Source organism: Monodon monoceros, unplaced genomic scaffold (genome assembly GCF_005190385.1).
Source record: "Monodon monoceros isolate NGI ecotype Baffin Bay Population unplaced genomic scaffold, NGI_Narwhal_1 Super_Scaffold_10, whole genome shotgun sequence".
NCBI lineage: Eukaryota > Metazoa > Chordata > Mammalia > Artiodactyla > Monodontidae > Monodon > Monodon monoceros.
Window position 1 is genome coordinate 52,648,656 of NW_021703766.1, and position 21,219 is coordinate 52,669,874.

Here is a 21,219-nt window from a genome sequence, read left to right on the forward strand (position 1 = left end):
TGGCCCCGCCCCCCTCTCCACGGGTCCCAGATCCCACGCTCCCTCCATCGCTGGTCCTGCTAACTCACACGATCAGGATGAAGCAGAGGAAAAGGAGGGTCATGAGGCCAATTCCTAGAAATATTCCGCTGGAAAACGCTTTGGAGGCGAATCCCTTCTCATCTGCACGAGGAAACGGTCAGCCATCTCTGAGCCCTTCCCATCCCCGTGGGTCCTCACGTCCACCCGCCACTAGGCGCTCAGGCTTCCGGAGCCTAGTGGTTTTTCCAGAGGTTTTTACCTAGAGCCCCTTCCCATCGACTTCTTGGAAACCGCTACACCCCAGGCCCAAGCGTCAGGCTCTCCGGTTTAATTTCCCCCTCCGCATCCCCAGCCACAGGCGCCCCCGTGTCCCCGCTCCCCAGCTCCTGACCCAACCACAGGACCCTGTCGCTGTCGCTCTCAGCCCCCGCCTCCAGGGGGCGTCCAGTTGGCCCCTGACCTGGCAGCAGCAGGACAGTGGCGCTCTGGGCCCCGTGGACGTTCAGGGCCTCGCAGCTGAGTCTGAGGCCAGAGCTGAGCCCCTCGCGAAGGCTCAGGGAGCTGTTGACCCAGGGCCCAGCCGAGCTGGAGGTGACCTTGAAGGAGGCGTTGCTGAAACTCCCCTCCAGCAGCCCCTCCCCCAGCCGCCAGCGCAGGGAGGGGGCCGGCTGGGCTCGGGAGGAACAGTCGCAGTGCAGACCCTCCTCCTCCTGGGAGCAGGAGGGTCCCAGCAGCTGCGGGGGGTCTGTACAGAGGGAGGAGAGTCAGCGGTGCCTCTCCCCTCACGTGGGCCCAGGTGTCCTGCCCCCAGGGGTCCCCACACTCACAGACCACCGAGAGGCTCAGAGACGTATTCTGGGAGCCCAGAGGGTTCTGAGCTCGGCAGGTGAATTCTCCTTCATGCTCTGTTTGTATCTGAGGCAGCTCCAGGACCCCAGGATCTGAGGGCTGGGAGGGGCTCAGAGTCTGTCCCCCTCGGGCCCAGCTCAGCCGGGCTGGGGGGTTGCTGTGAGCGACACAGAGCAGACGCAGGCTTTGGCCTTCCAGGACCGGAAGAGATGTGCCATTTCTGAAGTTTTCCAGGACTAGAGAGGGAACAGCCAGGATGGATGAACAGCTGAGGGCACAAGGACCCTCTTCCTGCTGACATTCCAGACGTCTGGGCTCCCAGTTTGGTTCCTCTGATCCCCTTTCCTACCTGTCCTATTTCCTTGGGAGACCATCACTTTCACGTTCTCTGGGGCATCTGAAACAGAGACAGGGTACTTGACTCTAAACAAGCCAGGGGTTTCCTTCTGGGCAAAGTGAACGTCCCTAGGGGTGAAGGGCTGGGAGGCGGAGGGGGGTTGAATCACCCACTGAGTGATTCTCAGATGAATGACCCAAGGGAGTAGACTGGTAAGAAGGGCAGGTCCCTAAGATATTGTGATTTATAACAGAAATAGGTATTTGATCTTTGTTCCTATTCCTGGCACAGAGCTTCTAAAACTCTTGGATTTCCTGAATGCTAGGTAAGCGTGATAAATGTGCCTTGTTATTTATAACAAACCCCTTTCCACCGCTCCTGAGTTTATGTTAATGAAGTCACTTTTAGAAGCGCCCAAGGATGAGGGCTTGTTGCCAGGGGAACCAACCACGGATTAGAGGGTTAGAACTTTCAGTCCCACCCCCCTGACCTCTGAGGAAGGGAAAGGGGACTGGAGATTGAGTTCAATCACCAATGGCCAATGATTTAATCAATCGTGCCTATGTAATGAGGACTCCATAACACGCCCCCCCCCCCCAAATGGGGTTGGGAGAGCTTCCAGGTTGGTGAACACTTGGAGATTTGGGGAGAGTTGTGCCCAGGAAGAGGGCATGGAAGTTAGATGCTCCTTCCCCATACCTTGCCCTATGCATCGCTTCCATCTGGCTGTTCCTGAGTTATATTCTTTTATAATAAACCGGTCATCTAGTGAGTAAAATATTTCTCTGAGCAGCTCTAGCAAATTAATTGAACCCAAGGAGGAGGTCATGGAAACCTCCAATCTATCGTTGGCCGGTCAGAAGCACAGGTGACAACCTGGACTTGTGATTGGTGGCTGAAGCGGGGGCGGGGCCACTTTCCAGAAACTGATCCCTCAACCTGTGGGATCTGACGCTGTCTCCGGGTAGATAGCGTCAGAATTGAGTTGAATTGTAGCACATGCCACTGATGCTGGAGAATTGCTCGGTGGCGTGGGGAAATCCCCCGCCCCCGCGCCCACCGCAGTCGGAGCTGGAAGCAGAATCCCTAGCCCCATAGGCCTGGGGTTCCGGGTCACCTTAGAGCTCTGGGACCCTGCCCTCAGCCCCTTCCCTCCTCCCCGCCCCCCCCCCCCAAACCAGGCCCCTGCTGGCCACACTCACACTGCACGGAGAGTTCCAGGCTGCGGCTCTGAGAGCCAAGCCCGTTCTCAGCTCGGCAGGTGTAGCGACCCGCATCCTCAGCCTTCACCCGGGACAGCACCAGCTCCAGGGTTCTGGAGCCCGAGGGGTGCGACCAAGAGAGGATTCTGTCCTGCAGGGCCCAGCTCAGTGTGGCAAGCGGCACGCTGTCAGCTGTACAGAGTAGCCGCAGGAACTGGCCTTTCTGGACTTCCAGATGGGGGCTGTTTCCCTGCGGCTCCAGGGCTGCAGAGAGAGAGAGAGCGCGCAAGAGAAGGACTGCAAGGGGGAACACCACTCCCCCGCCCTCCTGACACCCCCAAGTGGCCCTCAGTACCTGATACATCGGTCTGGGAAATGCTGATCACCAGGTCTTTGGGGGCATCTGTAACAGGATTGGGAGCTGGCTTTGGGGAGGAATGAGAGATTCCCCACCGCCAGAGAGAACCCCCTCGGGGAGAAGAAAGTGTGACTTTCCTCCGGGAAGACAAGTGACAGATGAGTGCCAAAGATGCGCTTATGGACACAGGTCCAGATGGCATCCCCATTCCCCCTCCCTGGGCCGAGGCAAGCGTCGCTAGACTCCACGCCTTCCTACCCACGAATCCGCAGAGAGCTGACCATCATTGCCCGGCTGCCCCTCTCCACCTCCGCATCCCCCGTGCCTGTTTGCGCACCCTGATGTCCTTCCCGCCACCAAACTCACAGGCCACGCTCAGTAGGACGCTGTTCTCTGTGCTCAGTCCCTTTCTGGAGACGTCCACTCGACAGGTGAGCTTAGTGCCGTGGTCCTGGGGTCTGGGTGTGAAGGTGAGGGCTGAGAGGTAGGAAGTTCTTGGTCTGGCCTCGTGGGAGGAGACGGTGGCCCCCCTCCAGGAGAGAGTAGGGGCTGGACATTCCTCAAAGGTCCAGTGAAACATACAGATGAGCGTCACCTGGTGCCCAGGCTTCAGAGTCTCTGGGACGTAGATCTCTGGCTTCTGAGTCAGGGCTGGGATGGAGGGAGAGAGGGTGGGATGCTAGACCCTGATGGGGGTACTGCCGGGGGTCCCCCATGGTCCGTTCCCCATAGCCCCTCCCCAGTATGAGAACGGGGGAGGGGGGAGGGGGAGGGGGGAGGGGGGTCCCACCCCGGGGGGTCCCACCCCATTCCAGCTCGAGCCAGTTGCGTACCTGTCACCTCCAGACGGAACTTGTATTCCACGAAATTATATCGCACGTAATGGCCTCTCTCCAACCGAAAGAAGTACAATGCACTGTCCTCCATGTGTACATCTCTGATGAGCAAAGAGCAATTCTGTCTGGGATCACCAAGGAGCTGGAATCGGCCTCGGGTGTGTGTTTGCACGTTGCGATCCGGCTTGTTTGTGGCCACTGGCAGACCACTGTCTGTGGCGGTCGGGTCTTTGAACCAGAAGCCGTAAGCTGGGGTGGAGGAAACCCAACCTTTTACGGGATAGGAGACGGAGCAGGGCACGACCACGCACAGGCCTTCCTGCACCCTCACCAACTCCTGCACCTGCAGCTGGAAAGCTGGATTCTGAGCCCATGACCCTATGGGGAGACAGAGAGAGGCTCAGGCTGCACCCCCAGTCCCGGGCCCCTCCTGGCCCCCCACCTCGTTCACTCACCGGCCCACAGCACGGCTAAGAGCAGTGGCAAGAGCATCTCAGGCACTTGGACCTGCCCTGGGACACGCTCATTCCCCAGACGCTGTGACTTGCACTGGGTGAGGGCAGAAGGCGGAAGCTGAGCCCTGGTGGGTTGATGCATGAAATGAACTTCTGATGCTGAGACCCACACGACTCATTTTCCTTTTCTGGACTCTCCCCACCCCCATGTCACCCACTTGAACTCACTCTTTCCCGGGGGGCTCGCCTGGCGTTTGGGCTCCCTGAGCTGGTCACCTTCCCGCGTCACCTCTGGGGGAGAGACTGCAGGACATGTGTTGTGTCTAGACTTGGGGCCTGGCTTTGGGTGGGTGGAGGCCGGGGACTCTCCCGCTGGACCCTGAGCCGTTAGGGAAGCAGAAGTGAAAGTCCCCAGTAAGCCCTTCTTACAGGGGCCTCTGGTGATGGTGATGGGTGCTGGGCAGGGTGGATTTCTGGGGCAGAGGGTGGGAGTGGGAGTGCAGGGTTAGTCTTGCCAGATAAAAGTCAGGATGCCCGGTTAAAACTGGCTTTCAGACGAAAAATGAATTGTTTTAGTATAAGTATGTCCCAGAGATTGCATGTGATATACTTCTACTAAAATCATTCGTTGTTGAGATCTGAAATTCAACTTTAACTGGGCACTTTGCATTTTTATTGGCTAAATCTGGCAACCGTAGGCTGGTCTCAGTCCCTCTACCCCTTCACCCTCCCTGATGGGCTCACTGACACGTGGTCCCCCAGGAGCACCCACCCCAAGGTCTTCGTCTGCTTCCCAGTCTCCCCTTCTGTCACACAGTTGGACGACACACATTTGTAACACCTGCTGTGATAAGAACACAGACACCCAGGGGCGATGCTGATGGTGGGAGACTTAGGCAATGTAAGGGGCGTGGGATTTGTGGAGTGAGTCAGGTAAACTCCCCCAGATGTGGACTGTTGTTCCCCTCACCTTGAAATGACTCTGTTTTGGTCATGTGGAGACACTGTGTTTGCCTATATGACCTCCATGCTCTGGAAGCTTGTGTGTGGCAGGTGTCATGCTGTATATGGCGGAGGCGGACACACATAGGTAAATGAGACAGTGTCTGACCTCAAGGGAACCCAGCTTGGTTAACGAAGATCCTTAGAAACAGAAGAGCACTGAAGTGTTCATAAATGCCCTGCCCCCCACATGCTGGGACAGATATTCACGCTGGGCCCTGGGGAAAGGGTGGTCACTACTTCCTGGCAAAGTCAAGAGGGGCTTCCCGGAGGAAGTGACACATAAGTATCCCTGTCCTCGAATCCACTCTATTAGTCTTCTAAGGCTGCCATAATAAAAGAGCACAGAATGAGTGGCTTAAACAACAGAAATGTATTTCCTCACAGTTCTGGAGGCTACAAGTTCAAGATCAACGTGTCAGCAGGGTTTCTTCTGAGGTCTCTTTCCTTGGCTTGGAGATGGCCGTCTTCTCCTCCAGTCTTCACCTGGTCTTCCTTGTGTGTACGTGTGTTCTTCACAAGGACACCAGTCATACTGGACTGGGACTCTGCCCTATGACCTCATTTCAACTGAACTACCTCTTTAAAGACTCTATCTACAAATATACATTCTGAGATACTGGGGGTTAAGACTTCAACATATGAACTTGGGGGCAGAGGGAGTGCAATTCAACCCGTAACATCCACCCTCCTATTCACTCTGCTCCCGGATCCCCACTGCCCAACCTAGGCTTTCTCTGGGGGAAGCAGTTTCCCTTCTCCCAGGGGAGCCCTTGCATGCAGGGACATCACACCCTTCCTTCTGTCAAGTTCACAGAGGAAGGGCCTCTCAGAGGGAGGAGTGAGAGGGAGGGAAGGATGCCTGGGTCCTGCTGAGGGCTTGCCCTGAAGGAGCTGAGAACTGAGGTTCCCCACCCCCAAAGCTTAGATCCAGCCTCACCTCTGCCCTGGAGCATCTCCATGCCTCCATGGGGCTAATGGGAGTGGGAACCAGGACAGTGGCAACATCTCAGGGCTTCCGTGGGTTTCTCCACACTATTCCATGCTACTCCATCAGACAGAAAAGGGAGAGAGGACCGTCTGCTATCCTGGGGCTGAAGGATACCAATCCGTGACTCCCCAGCTCCTCCAGGCCAACCCAGAGGTCTCATACGCTCCACCGACGAATGTGGGCCACCCTCAGGGTGAGATATGCCTTCAAAGCTCAGAGCTGACCCCTGAGACGTGGAGGTGAGGAGGTCTCCTGTACCAGGCGAGGTCGGTTGGGCAGCTTCGTATCTATAGCCAAGCGGCCAGGGAGAGGTGGAAACAGAGTGGAGCCAGTAACCCCACTTGTGGACCAACCCATCCCCTTCTGGAGGCAGCTGCCAAAAGGTTCCTGGAGGTGGTCCTGAGACCATCAGCTCCCCTCCTCTGCGTTCCTGGAAACCCTGAGGGTTCGCTCTTCTCTTCACAGGAAAGGTTCTTCAGGTCACAGGAACTGCCCTTTGTTTACTGTCCACCCTGCTCACCCGAGTCCAATCTTGCCTCCATCCCTACATCCCTCAACCTCTTCTTGTCAGGGTCACCAGAGATCTCAAATGGCTAAAACCCATGGGTAATTTCTATTCTCATCTCATTGGATGCCGCCTGCTCAGCAGCATTTGGTGTGCTCAGTCACCCCTTCCTTCTTTTTTCTTTTTATAAATTTATTTGTTTATTTATTTTTTGGCTGCACTGGGTCTTCGCTTGCACACGGGCTTTCTCTAGTTGCGGCGAGCGGGGGCTACCCTTTGTTGTGTTGCATGGGCTTCTCATTGCGGTGGCTTCTTGTTGCAGAGCACAGGCGCTAGGCACGCGGGCTTCAGTAGTTGTGGCATGCGGGCTCAGTAGTTGCGGCGCACAGGCTCACTAGTTGCGGCGCACGGGCTTAGTTGCTCCGCAGCTGTGGGAAGCGGTCAGCCTTGAGAGCAGGCTACGGACATGCCAGGCATGCCGCCGCCGCTCGAAGGGACTGTGCCTACTCGTTCCCCTCCTTGTTCCATTCCACGGGAGATAAATCACCAGGGCCCAGAGATCAGAAAGAATGTAAAATGAGACAAGCAAAGCTGTCTCCCCCCTGCACGTGCAGGTTATTTTTGATGATTCTGGGTTTATGGGTTTTCTCCCAGGGAAGTTAACCTTGAAGCCGAGACAGTCTGTAGATAATGTAAACCACCATCTGGTAACCTCCCTTTTTCTAGTCTATATAATTTGCAACTGTAGCATAATAAAATTTGCCTTGCAACCATCAGTTGTCTTGGTCCTCTGACCCCATCTGTCGGTGCTACTTCAGTTCCTTACCCCTTCCCTTCTGACCCTGGGTGGTGAAATCCTCTTTCTCCGGCTGGTCCGCAGCACTCGGCATGTGGGATCTTCCCGGACCAGGGCTGGAACCCGTGTCCCCTCCACTGGCAGGCGGATTCTTAACCACTGCGCTACCAGGGAAGCCCCACCCCTTCCTTCTTGAAACACTTCAGTCTGGCTTCCCCTGTCACCTAGAACTGCCATCTCGAAGGTACCTGCCAGAGTCGGGCTGCCCATAGCGTACAGAGGACACCATTACTTCCTTGGTTTTCCTTCTACCTTTCTAGACACTCGTCTTCATCTTTAATGGTTCCGCCTCTGCCCTGGACTCCTAAATCTTAGAAAGCATCAGGATCACTCTCCCTAGATGTCCTATTTCATCCACGACTTTAAAAATGCATGCTACACGTGATATTGTGATTTATAGTAAGTATATACTTTGGTCTTTGCTCATGGTTCCTGGCTCACAGCACCCAAAACCCTTGGAATTTCCTGAGTGATAAGAGCAATGGGAGCATCTTTTGTTCTAATATTGGTCTCTTGTCCTCAGTTCCTGGAAACACTTCAGAGCCAGAAATGAGTGTCTTGCTATTCATAACAAACCCCTTTCCACCACACCTGAGTTTTTGTTAATGAGGTGACTTTTGGAAAGCACACAAGGATGGGGGCTAGTTGCCAGGGGAATGAGCCATGTGATTAGAAGGTAGGAAATTTCAGTCCAATCCCTGACCTCCCAGAAGGGGTGAGGGGCTAGAGGCTGAGTCAGTCGCCCATGGCCAATGATTTAATCAGACCTGCCTATGGAATGAAGCCTCCATAAAAACCAAAAGTATGGGGTTCAGAGAGTTTCCAGGTTGGAGAACATGTGAAGATTTGGGGAGAGTGGTGCACCCCCCCAAAGAGAGGGCACGGAAGCCCCAAGCCCTTTCCCCATACTTTGTCCTATGCATCATTTCCATCTGGCTGTTCCTGAGTTATATCCTTTTATAATAAGCCAGTAATCTCAGAAGTAGACTGTTTCTCTGTGTTCTGTGTGCCACTCTAGCAAATTAACTGAACCCAAGAAATGGGTCATGAGAACCTCCGATCTATACTCCATCAGTCAGAAGCACGAGTGACAACATGGACTTGTGATCGGCATCTGAAGCGGGGGGCGGGGGGGCAGTCTTATGGGACTGAGCCCTTAACCCGTGGGATCTGACACTATCTCCAGGTAGGTGGTGTCAGAGTTGCGTTGAGTTGTAGGATGCCCAGCTAGCGTGGAGAATTGCCTGGTGGTGTGGCGAGCTTCCCCCCCGGGCCCACACTTTGAAATCGGTAATCAGAATTATACTACCAATATCAATTTTTTGGTTTTCATATTGCCCTCCAGTTGTGTAAGATGTTAACACTGGGGGTAACTGGAATGCATGACACATCACTGTACATTTCTCTGCAACCTCCTGTGAGTCTCTAGTTGCTTCCAAATGAAGTTAAACTACAAACTAAAATAAATGATCCCAAGACACACAATAACAACAATAAAGAAACACGCCGATGACTCATAAAGTATATATTTCAATCCTTCCCTGTCTACCTGACACGGACTCAGGAATACATAATGGGCATCTCAAACTTAGGATCTAAATTTTCACGCAGCACTCTTATTTCTCATCTCAAACCCTCTCCTTTTCAGTTGTCTAAATGTTATTGTTTTGTGGTACCAACATCTGCCCACATCCTAGCATCATTCTGATGTCTTCCTTTGCCTCAGTCCCTGCAAGACCTGTCAGTTCAACTTTTTAAATATTAAAAAAAAAAAACCTATCCACTTATGCCCACCCCCACTACCATTCATTACCCTAGTCCAAGATTTCTCAATCTCAGCACTATTGACGTTTTGAGTCAGATAATTCTTGGGGAGTAGAAGCCACCCCGAGCTTTGTAGGACGTTGAGCACCATCCCTGGCCTCCACCCACTAGATGCCACTTGCCTCCCTCCCCCCATCACAGTTGTGACAATTAAAAATGTCTCCAGGGGCTTCCCTGGCGGCGCAGTGGTTGAGAGTCCGCCTGCCGATGCAGGGGACACGGGTTCGTGCCCCGGTCCGGGAAGATCCCACATGCCGCGGAGCGGCTGGGCCCGTGAGCCATGGCCGCTGAGCCTGCGCGTCCGGAGCCTGTGCTCCGCAACGGGAGAGGCCACAGCGGTGAGAGGCCCGCGTACCGCAAAAGAACCCCCCAAAAACAAAAAGAAACCTATTGATGATTCTTCCTGCCTCTTTATTAAAAAACTTATTTTACTGAAGTATAGTGGACTTACATTGTTATGTTAATTTCTGCTGTGCAGCAAAGTGAGTCAGTGATACATATGTAGACGTTCTTTTTCAGACTCTATCCCAGGTTATTGAATACAGTTCCCTGCTTCCACTTTTGCCCCTTCCGTAATGCAGTTTCAACACAACAACCAGAGTTATTTTTAAAATATAGATCAGATCAAGTCACCCTCTTGCCCAAACATTTCAATGGCATCTTACCATATGTAGAAGAAAACCCAAACTCATCACCACAACCTATAGAACTCGACCTGATGTAACCCCCAGTGACCCCTGCAAACTCACTGGGAACCCACTCCACTTTACTTCTGCACTCCCGCCGGCGATCCCCACTCCGTTTCTCACATTTACCAAATTCATTTCTGCCTCAAGAACATGACACTAGCTGTTCTCTCTTTCAGGAATGCTCTTCCCGTGGCTGCCCCCCTTTTCACTGTTGTCAGCTCAAAGGCCATCTCTTCGGAAATGCTTTTCCTGACCTTACAACCAACTTGCCCCAACATTTCCCCACCCGTACACTTTTCCAGATTTTTGGTCATTTCTTTGACCTCCTCTGAACTTTCCACCTTTTCTCAGTGTGACCAGAGCACCTCCCCACTTTGCAATTGCCTTCTCATCCAAGCCACCCTTCCCCCCTCCCAACCCTTGGCTAGACCACAGACTAGGGGCTACCTGAGTCCACGAGAATCTTTATCGGTCATCCTCATATCTGCCTTCTCTGCCTAAGAATGTTCAGATTTTTCTCTGAGCCTATTCCTTAAGAAAAAAACTCTACAAGCCTCTGGTTTCCTGCTCTAATTCAACAGATGTTGAACACCTGCTTTGTCTGTCCCTGAGGTCACAACGGGGACAAAGATAGATATTGAGAGGAAGTGAGATTGGGGGTGGGTGGGTAGGTATGGGGTGGGAGCAGCTGAGGAGGGGGAAGAGAGGTAGGTCGGTAGGTAGTTCAGGATTCTGCCCTAGAAGGGTGCTGGGAGTGGGCCTGAGGACTGGACTCATTAAGAGGGATGAATGAAGGAGATGTAGGGAAGCATTCCAGTGGTGAATGAAGAGTCTGGGTCTGGCTGTAGTTGAGGCCCTGAGGGTGCTAAGGAGCCTTTGTTGGGGGGAAGGGAGTATCTTAGACACCCCCTGGCTAGCATCTTTGTGTCATTCAGATACATCTGTCCCAGTTCCCGCCCACACTGCTTGTGCTGCCGTTCAGGATGATGCCCCCAGAGGGCGCTCCATTTCCCCTGGCACACACTGACCGTTGAGCCCCAGTCACCAGGATCTCTGCTGTCCAGAGTCCTGAAGAACTGCAGCTCTTTAGGGAATATTTCTCAGGCTCTGGACACATTTGCAAACGTTGCTCATCCAAAAAGGCTACATTCATTCTCACTGAACCTACAAATAATGATTCTGCTCTTTTCACCGCACCTCAGTACAACTGAGTCTCTGCCGGGGGAGAGCATATCAAAGCAAACACTAAGTCACCGCAACCATCCGCTTCCCTCACTGCAAACCCACCTTTCCTGAAATTTAAAACACCTCAATATCTCTCACAGTGTCACTCTCAAATAAATGACTTCTACCCAGGCACACCAAACATGCGATGTCCTCATAAGAAAATGTTCCTGTGGTGTCTCAGTCTGTTACGGCTGCTATACTAGACATACCAAATGTAAGACCTGAAACCATAAAACTCTTAGAAGAAAACATAGGCAGTGTGCTCTTTGACACTGGTCTTCACAACATCTTTTTGTCTCCTCAGGCAAGGGAGACAAAAGCAAAAATAAATAAATGGAACTACAAAAAATTAAAAAGCTTTTGCACAGTGAAGGAAACCATCAACGAAACAAAAACACAGCCTACTAAATGGGAGAAAATATTTGCAAACAGTATATCTGATAAGGTGTTAATATTCAAAATATACAAAACACTCATGCAACCCAACATCAAAAACACCAAACAACCTGACTAAAAATGGGCAGGGGACCTGAATAGACATTTTTCCAAAGAAGACAAACAGATGGCCAACAGACACAAGAAAAGATGCTCAGTATCACTAATCTTCAGAGAAATGCACATCAAAACCACAATGAGATACCACCTCACACCTGTCAGAATGGCTATGATAAAAAAGACAACAAACAACAAGTGTCGGCGAGGATGTGGATAAAAGGGAACCCTCGTGCACCTTTGGTGGGATTGTAAATTGGTGCAGCCACTATGGAAAACGGTACAGAGGTTCCTCAAAAAATTTAAAATAGAATTGCCATATGATCCAGCAATTTCACTTTTGGGTATTTACTCAAAGAAAACAAAAACACTAATTTGAAAAGATATATGGGGGTTTCCCTGGTGGCGCAGTGGCTGAGAACCCGCCTGCCAACACAGGGACACAGGTTCGAGCCCTGGTCTGGGAAGATCGCACATGCCACAGAGCAACTAAGTCTATGCACCACAACTACTGAGCCTGTGCTCTAAAGCCCGCGAGCCACAGCTACTGAGCCCACGCACCACAACTACTGTAGCCTGCGCACCTGGAGCCCATGCTCCGCAACAAGAGAAGCCACCGCAATGAGAAGCCCGCGCACCGCAACGAAGAGTAGCCCCCGCTCGCCACAACCAGAGAAAGCCCGTGCACAGCAATGAAGACCCAACGCAGCCAAAAATAAATAAAAATAAATAAATACATTTATATATATATAAAAGGGGGGGCTTCCCTGGTGGCGCAGTGGTTGAGAGTCCGCCTGCCGATGCAGGGGACACGGGTTCGTGCCCCGGTCCGGGAAAATCCCACAGGCCGCGGAGCGGCTGGGCCCGTGAGCCATGGCCGCTGAGCCTGCGCGTCCGGAGCCTGTGCTCTGCAACGGGAGAGGCCACAGCAGTGAGAGGCCCGCGTACCGCAAAAAATAAAAGAATAAAAAAATATTTAAAAATAAATTAAAAAAAGAACGCATACAAACAAAACAAAATGAAAACAGACCCACAGATATAGAGAACAAATGGGTGGTTGCCAGTGGGGAGGGGGTGGTGGGCAAAAGAGGTGAAGGGGATTAAGGAGTGTAAATCACCAGTTATAAAATAAATAAGCCATAGGGAAGTAATATACAGCAGAAGGAATAATGGTCAATGATATTTTAATAGCTTTGTGTTGGGACGAATGGTTACTAGACTTATCATGGTGATCAGTTCATAATGTATACAAATGTCAGCTCACTATGTAGTGCACCTGACACTAACACAGCATTGTACACCAACACTACTTCAATAAAAATCAAAGAACCTTTAAAATATTGACCCAACATACAAATAACTACCGTCAAGAAAAAGACCAGTATTTTTTTTTTTTTTTTTGCGGTACGCAGGCCTCTCACTGCTGTGGCCTCTCCCGCTGCGGAGCACAGGCTCCGGACGCGCAGGCTCAGCGGCCATGGCTCACGGGCCCAGCCGCTCCGCGGCATGTGGGATCTTCCCGGACCGGGGCACGAACCCGTGTCCCCTGCATCGGCAGGCGGACTCTCAACCACTGCGCCACCAGGGAAGCCCAAGACCAGTATTATTTAAAGAAAGACAAGACCAAGTCATCAGCCACAAAAAATTGATAGCGTTCAGCAATCAGTGAAACGTTACTAGACACATAAAGAAGCAGAAACATGTGACACTCGGTAAGAGAAAAATCATTCAATGGAATCAGGCCTAGACATGACAGAGGAGACAGAACTAGCAGACAAAAACATTAAAACATTGATTACAAACATTATCCATATACTCAAGGATGTAAAGGAAAACATTAACATAATAAAAGAAGAAACGTGAGATTAAAAACCAAGGAAATTAACTTCTAGAGAAGAAAATAAATTATCTGAAGTGAGAATTTCACTGAATGAGACTAACATCAGATTCAATATTGTGGAAGAAGAATCAGTAAACTTGAACATGTAGCATCAGATCCTATTCAAACTGAAGAATATAGAGAAAAAAGGTTGGAAATGGTGAACAGATGCTCAGAGCTGATAATGAGATAATACTGGGCAATATCACATATGTAAAATTGGAGACCCAGAGGGGAATAGAAAAAAAATATATATATATATATAAACATTGGCTTCAATTTTTATAAATTTGATCACTACTATAAAATTTCAGATTCAAGATACTCAACACCCTCCAAGTAGGATAATCTCTGTCTCTCTCTCTGTCTCTCTCTCTCTGTCACACACACACATTTACACGCCAAGGCACATATTATTCGATTATTAAAACCCAGTGAAAAAGAGAAAATATTAAAACCAGCTACAGAAAAATATAAACTACTAAGAAAGAAAGATGAAAATAAGGCAAAACTACGCAAGCCAAAAGAATTTAAACAACAGAACGGGGAAAAGTTTAACCTAGAATTCCTAATCCAACAAAAATATCCTTCCAAAGCTAATGTACATGAAAACTTTTCCAGACAAACAGTGGCTGAGAGAATTCATCACCAGCATACCTACACTACAAAAATATATGAAAAGATCTTCAGGTAAAAGGAAAATGATACTCTAGAGAAACTATACTGTCATCTTAAATCAGAAATAAATCTGAGAAAAGAGGCAGCGTTATCTTAATGCAAAAGGACAGCTTTATTGTTTGCAAGGTTTGCAAACCAGGGATAAGAAGCCTTTGGCTGTAACCAAAAGTACGTTCCTTGGAGGTGAAGGGGTGAGGGGTTTTTGAAAGCACAAGCCAAAGAAGCCACAGTTGGGAGACTTATAAAAGGGGACTGGATGGCCCTTGCAGCCTGACAAGTCACTGCAGCCTGACCAGAAGTTTCCAATGATGGCTGTCATTGGAGCATCTCCTTAGGGGTTTTTCGGGTAGGACCCTTAGCACAATCAGAAGTCCTTATAGTTTTCGTTCGTGGTTTTTCTAAGAACTCAGAGTACGTGACTGAACCCTAGGTCTGTCATGATTGCCTGGCTCCATTTTATTGGGGGTACCTGTTAGCCACACCAGGTCCATTTTCTAAATATGTTCTTTCCACAGGGAATTCCTCTTATTTTTACTTTTCCTTAGGGGATTTTATTTTTACAACAAAGGGATGAAGAGCAATTGAAATGGTTCATATGTGGATAAATATAAAATAATTTTTCTAATTAAAAAAATCTCTTTAAAATTAACTTTAAAAAATACTATATCATGGGATTTATAACAATATATTATGGGTCACGCTATGGGCATATCAAAACCATGCTAAGGTATAAGCACAGAGAAGAAAACATGTTACATGGAGCATAGTTCAATTTAATAATAAAAATACCTATTTCCTCCTTGCCCTCACAACCACTCATGTAGAACTATCAGGAAGAAACCTGGAGGCCAGATGTGAAGAGATATTATTTCTGGAAAGGAAGCAGGTTCAAGTCATCCGGGACCTCCTTGTTCATAGACCTCTGAAGCACCACTGTGAAGAAGGGAACTCAGTCACACCTCTCAACCCTATTCCCTTGTGAGTTTCTGCACCTGTAAGGGAAACACAGCTCTGAAACAAGGGACCAGTTTCGTGGAAGGTCTGCTCTGGAAAGGACAAGATGGAGGTGTCCCCAAATCAGGGACACCTTAAGAAGGGCTTCTCACCTGGTATAGTAGATCCAGGTGAGGCCATAGGTGAGAAGGAAACCAGCCCCCATCAGGGCCCCCCTGAGCAACGTGAGGACCAGGGGCCAGGAGCCCTCTCTCTGCTCCCCAGAGACTTGGGGGAAGGAAGAGGAGACACCTGGAGGACGAAAAGAGAGAGGAAGGTGGATGATAGGTGTAAGTCCACACCATTATTTTTATTTTGGCCACGCTGCTTGCCATATGGGATTTTAGTTCTGCGACCAGGGATCAAACCCACGTCCTCTGCATTGGAAGCATGGAGTCTTAACCACTGGACCACCAGGGAAGTCCCTGTAAGTCCACACCTTAACCCTGCTTTCCACCCTAGCTCAGAACTCAGGCATCCTTGCTTATACTCACCCTGTACAACTAGGTTCAGGGAGACACGGAGGGAGCCCCTCGGGTGCTGAGCTTGGCAGGTTAATTCTCCTCTATCCCCTAAGACCACGTGGGGCAGCTCCAGGACCCCAGGATCCAGAGGCTGTGAGGGGCTCACTGTCAGGCACCCACGGGCCCAGCTTATCCTGGTGGGTGGGTTGCTGTCGACAACACAGACCAGGCGCAGGGACTGGCCCTCCACGACTCGAAGGGAGGTGGCATTGCCCAGGATCTCTGGGACTAGAGAGACAGAGACAGCTAGAAGGGCAAGGCTGAGAGGCCCTTCTCTCCCTCTGTCCTCCCAGACACAGGAACAGCGGCTCTGAGACAAGCACTGCAGGCAAGGCCAAGTACGGGGGGCAGTCTATGAGGTGAGGCGGGGGAAGGAGAGGCAACTTGCTGATCCCAGGACAGGGGGCTGTGGACGCTTGAGGAAGAGTCGGCCATATCTAGGCCAGGGAGAGAACATCCCAGGAGGTGGCCCTTGATGTGTGAAACTGTGCAGGGCACTGACATACGTGGGTCTGGCCACTTGGAGGCCTGCACACAGGTGATGAGAGCCCCAGGGAGCCACGGGAGGGTTCTGAGCAAGAAAGTCATAGGGTCAGATCTGGGGCATGTAGAGATCCCTCTGGGGTCCCAATTCTTGCAGGCTGGACAGGGCCAAGACTAGAGGCTGACAGGCCAGAGGGGAGGCTGGTCCGGATCCAGGCCAGAGAGAGGATGGAGGCCTGAGTTGGAGCTGCGGTCACGGGGATGGACGAGGGGGCTGACGTGAATCATTCTCAGAAAGTCAACGTCGCAAAACTCACTGAGTCCCGGGGACGATTGGGTGAGACACGGAGCCTAAAGGAATTGCTGAGATTCAGGCTCGGGTTACTCATATCGGAGGGTCCCTTGCAGGGGGAGTGGAGGGCACTCAGGACAGAGGTTTGGGAGAGTCTTCAGGGCAGAGGTAGGATTGGAAACCCCGGAGTAGATGAGCTTCCCCTTGGAGTCCTGCAGAACCCAGCTTGGGAACTCAGTCTCCTTGCGGGAGAGACGGAGACAGGGAGGAGGCAGGGAATCCGCGAAAGGATGTCCTGGGAAAGTGAGGAGGGAGAAGAGGTGGGAATGGAGGGGGCAAGCGGAGGTGACAGTGAGTTGTCACTAGGAATCCACAGTGGCCCTAAAGTGAGTCCTGCCAGGGGACAGGGTTGGGGGGCAGAGGGCAGACGTAGGAGCAGAGAGGGGATGAGTGATGGGCTTGATTCTGTCCATCTTCACAACATCCCTGCATCTGACCTCCATTCCACCCAGATACTTTTCTCCCACCTGTGCTATTTTCCCGGAAGACACGAATGTCCAGGTTCTGTGGAGCATCTGGAACAGAAAGAAATAAACGTCCTCCTGCAGTATGATGAGGTGTCATGAGTAACATGACACCATGGGGGGGGTCTCAGCATTCTCCTCGTTCTCCTCCCAGCCTGCCTCCAAGAAGAGTCCCCAAGTATCCCACCCAGGCCTCCCGTCCCCAACGCCCTCCGCCCTCAGGGCCCCGGCGTCCTGGCCCCGCGCTCACAGGACACGTTGAGCCTGATGGTTCTGTCTACGCTCACGCCAGCTCCGGGGAAGGTCACTCGACAGGTGAGGTTGGTGCCATGGTCCTGGGGCCCCAGGGTGAGGGTGAGCACTGAGGAGTGGGGGCTCTTGGGGTGCAGGGAAGTGAGGGCAACCCCGGTCCAGGAGAAGGTGTGGGGTGGCCCCCTCTCACAGGCCCATGGCACTGCACAGGTGCTATTCCTGGGGAGGCCAGATTCTAGGGTCCCCTGGACGTGGATGTCGGGTGTCTGTGTCAGAGCTGAAGAGGAGAGAGAAACAGACCCAGGCCCTGGATGGGGGGCCCCCGAGTGTGCCCCTCAGAGCTGTCTCTGCCCCAGGCCAGCCATAGGGGCCTGTCCTCCTAGGTCCCCTTGGGCCCCTCCCAGGATGAGAAGACAGGGGGTCCCCTCCCAGCCCTGCCCTGAGGGCCCTCAGGGCCCCTGTGTCTGTGTGTCCTCTCCTTGACACCATCCTTACCTGTTACATGCAGGTGGAGCTTGTTCTCTAAATAACTATATTTCACAAAAGGCTCTCTCTCCACCCTAAAGAAGTATGTCCCCGTGTCTCCCTGCCGTGCATCTCTGATGTCCAGGGAGCAGCTGTAGGTCCAGGGGTCTCCAAGGAGGTGGAATCGGCCCTGGGTGTCCGTCAGCACCTCACAACCTGGGTCGTTTGTGGCCACTGGACGATCCTGGTGGGTTCTGGCCCCTTCCTGGAACCAGTAGCCGAAAGCTGGGACAGAGTCGTCCCAGTAGTCCCTGGGACAGTGGGAGAAGCAGGGCACGCGGACACACAGGCCCTCCTGCACTGTCACGGACTCCTGCACTTCCAGCTGGTATCTCCTGTCCCGAGCCGGGGACCCTGTGGAGGAACGAGGGTCAGCTGCAGCCCCTGCCCTTCCCACCCCTCTCCCCGCAGCCCACCCACCTGCCCACAGCAGGGACAGCAGCAGCGGCAGCATCTCTGAGACAGAGGGCTTCTGGGCGTCCTGTGTGTGAAAAGAGAAGGGGAAGGAGAGAGGGAGGTAAGGCTGCGGGGAGACCCACGGGAAGCCGGGGAGGAACACGAGACCCAGGTGTTCACAGAAGAGGAACTGCAGAGCCGGAGCTCGGCGCCCCTCCGCACAGAGCGGATGGACAGCCCTCGGTCTAGAGACCCCGGAGACCTGCCCAGAGAGGAGCAGGCAAGGAGGAGAGCCCTGTCCTGCCCCCCATCTCGGGTGGGTCCTTCCAGCAACAGAGCCTCTCAGGACACGGAGGCAGGCGTAGGACGCGGTGAGCCTCCTAAGGTCCTCCCGTCTGAGCGCCGCTGTCTACACCAGGGAGCCGCTCAGCTCCTCTCTTGACCTGGAGGGTCCCAGCCTCACCTAGACCCTCGGGTGGTCGGTCCTGCAAGATGTAGGGTTCTTTAGGGTCTGTGTGAGCGTCTGGGGCAGAAGACAAGAAGGGGCTCCTGGGTGACGTGAAGACAGCAGCCAATCATGCCTTCACTCCTTCCCCCAACACTGAGCATCTTGGGCTGCTGACCTGGAGACCAGAAGGGATACGGCTGGCCTGGTCCCTGCCCAGGAGATGCTCCCACCCGGGCCCATCACTTCCTCCCCAAACAGGCAGCAGTGTCCGGGCTTTAGAGCTGCATCAGTGGTGAGATTGCCGAGTGTCCGGCAGCATACTGGGTATTTTCTTTTAATGAGTATGACTTTTTTTTAATCTAGTAAAAAAATAACTCATTTCAAGTTGAAAACCTTGAAATTCTGTACCTACTAAACAACGAATCCTTCTTCCTTCTTCCTGCCAGCTCCTGGCAACCACAGTTCTATTTTCTCTCTCGAGGAATCTGACTCCTTTGTCTACCCCATATATGTGTAATCATGTAGTGTTTGTCTTTTTTTCACTAGGTTGTTGAACTTACCGTAATGTCCTCAAAGTTCATCCATGTGGTAGCAAGTGTCAGAAATTCCCTCCTTTTTCAGGCTGAATAATATTCCATGGTTTTGCTTATCCCTTCGTCTGTTGAGGGCAAGCTGGGTTGCTTCCATCACTTGGCTATAGTGAATAACGCTACTAGGAACACGAGTATGCAAATATCTCCTGGAGTCCCTGCTCTCAGTTCCCTTTGAGAGATATCCAGAAGTGAAAGTCAGGATCATGTGTTAATTCTATATTTAAGTTTTTGAGGAAGTGTCATACTCTTATCATCCCACCCCACCCACTTTTTTTAACCTCATCTATTGTCATCTTACACTAACTCTACAATTTAAGGTCTCTACCCTGGACCCCTCCTCTGATCCCCAGACTTTCATATCCACCTCTCTACATACATTTCTGCATCATATTTGATCCTCATTTCCCCTCACCTACAACATCCATTAGAAAATTCTGTTAGCTTGACCTTCACAACATATTCAAAACATATCCTCTCTATCTACACGATCTCCTTGGTCCACTGCACCATCACCTCCTGCCTGGAGTACCCAGCAGGGTCCTGCCACATCTCTTTCTTGCTGCCCTGGATCCACTCTGGCTGATTCTGAACACAACAGCCTTAGGATCCTACCTCAATGAGGGTCTAATCATATGTCCGCTCTCCTCAAAGGCTTCCAGAATCCTGCATTGGCCTGCAGTCGCCTTGCACGGGGTCTGCAGCATCCTCCCATCTTCCCCCCAATCCCTTTGCCTCCCCACACCAATATGTCACATGCTCCTGTCCTTGTGTGATTTTCCTCCAAACCTGTCAAGAGCTGACATGCTCTAATTTTACTTATCATTTATTTGAAAAGTTCTTGTCCGCATAACGACAACCCCATGAGGACAGAAGTACTTCTCGTTTCTAAAATCACCATAAAACAAAACACCATTTGAAACATTGTATATGGTACAATTCAATGGCACTAAGTACATTCACAACGTTAGTGCAACTGTCATCACTCTCTCTCTCCAGCATGTTCTCATCCCAAACAGAAACTCTGCTGCAGTTACACAGTAACTTCTCACCATCCCCATCCCCTAGCTGCAAGCAACGCCATTCTACTTTCTGCTTCGATGAATTTGCCTTGTAGGGAGCTCATATAAGCAGAATCAAACGATATTTGTCCCTTTGTGTCTGCTTCTTTCAGGTAGCATACTGTTTTCAAGAGTCACCGGTGTTGTAGCGTGTGTCAGAATTTGTGTTTCTTTGAAAGGCTGAATGATCCTTGATTGTATGTGTTATCACATTTGGTTCATCCATTCAGTTGCTGGACGCTGGGACTGGTTCCACCACTGCTGTGAATCTTGCTGCTATGAACAATGGCATGGAAGTTATCTGTTTGAGCCCATGCTCTTTTCAGCAACGAAGATCCATCGCCCCGCAAAATAAATAAATAAAATAAATTAAAAATTTATAAAGTATGCTACATAATGAATATTTTAGTTAACAACTTGCAGTATACATGTGCGGGTCTGGGCTGGGAAGACAGGGGTTGAGAAGAGAGCAGAGTTGTCCCTGGAGGTGGACACATGGACACATTCACCGAGGGGGAGAAGAGGGCCCTGGGCGGAGTAGTGAGAACATGCACGCTCTCATGCGCGGTGCGCACGGGCTTAAGCTTAATTGTGGGTTGTAGGGGGAGGTGGTAGTTGTGACTGAGATAGCCCGGCCAGGGAGACAGGAAGAGAACAAGGTGGTTACTGGTGACCCAGGTGAGAGTTTTGCCAGGCAGGGGTGGGAGAGGGCGGCAGCCAGATGGCCGGGAGCACAGGGGTGATGCGAATGCGAGGCATTGCACTGACCGCCTTTAGCCCTCTCCTAGTTGCCACCTCCGTCAGTGCCACAGAGGAGCGCTTCCTTCCTACCTGTGCCATTTCCTTGGATGGGGCCAAAAGCCAGGTTCTGGGAGCATTTGGGATAGAGAAAGAAAATATTTTCTACTTCCATCATGGGGAAGATATGGT

General features: G+C 51.5%; 1 protein-coding gene across 1 annotated transcript in view; it reads right to left on the reverse strand.

The window, feature by feature from the left end:
• The window catches only part of SIGLEC10 (sialic acid binding Ig like lectin 10), a 37,947-nt gene that overhangs the window by 1,856 nt on the left and 14,872 nt on the right, over positions 1-21,219 (reverse strand). The window contains exons 2-19 of the mRNA XM_029236271.1: positions 19,199-20,607; positions 18,215-18,275; positions 17,765-18,148; positions 17,268-17,546; positions 17,021-17,068; positions 15,689-15,946; positions 15,308-15,446; positions 15,194-15,212; positions 7,383-7,471; positions 4,059-4,183; positions 3,601-3,981; positions 3,134-3,418; positions 2,765-2,812; positions 2,410-2,673; positions 1,220-1,267; positions 849-1,106; positions 482-766; positions 69-162 (exon numbers count right to left, since the gene is read on the reverse strand). Coding sequence (XP_029092104.1) covers positions 69-162; positions 482-766; positions 849-1,106; positions 1,220-1,267; positions 2,410-2,673; positions 2,765-2,812; positions 3,134-3,418; positions 3,601-3,981; positions 4,059-4,183; positions 7,383-7,471; positions 15,194-15,212; positions 15,308-15,446; positions 15,689-15,946; positions 17,021-17,068; positions 17,268-17,546; positions 17,765-18,148; positions 18,215-18,275; positions 19,199-19,219 — 3,086 coding nt within the window. The 5' untranslated portion in view covers positions 19,220-20,607. The remainder of the gene's footprint in view (positions 1-68; positions 163-481; positions 767-848; positions 1,107-1,219; positions 1,268-2,409; positions 2,674-2,764; positions 2,813-3,133; positions 3,419-3,600; positions 3,982-4,058; positions 4,184-7,382; positions 7,472-15,193; positions 15,213-15,307; positions 15,447-15,688; positions 15,947-17,020; positions 17,069-17,267; positions 17,547-17,764; positions 18,149-18,214; positions 18,276-19,198; positions 20,608-21,219) is intronic.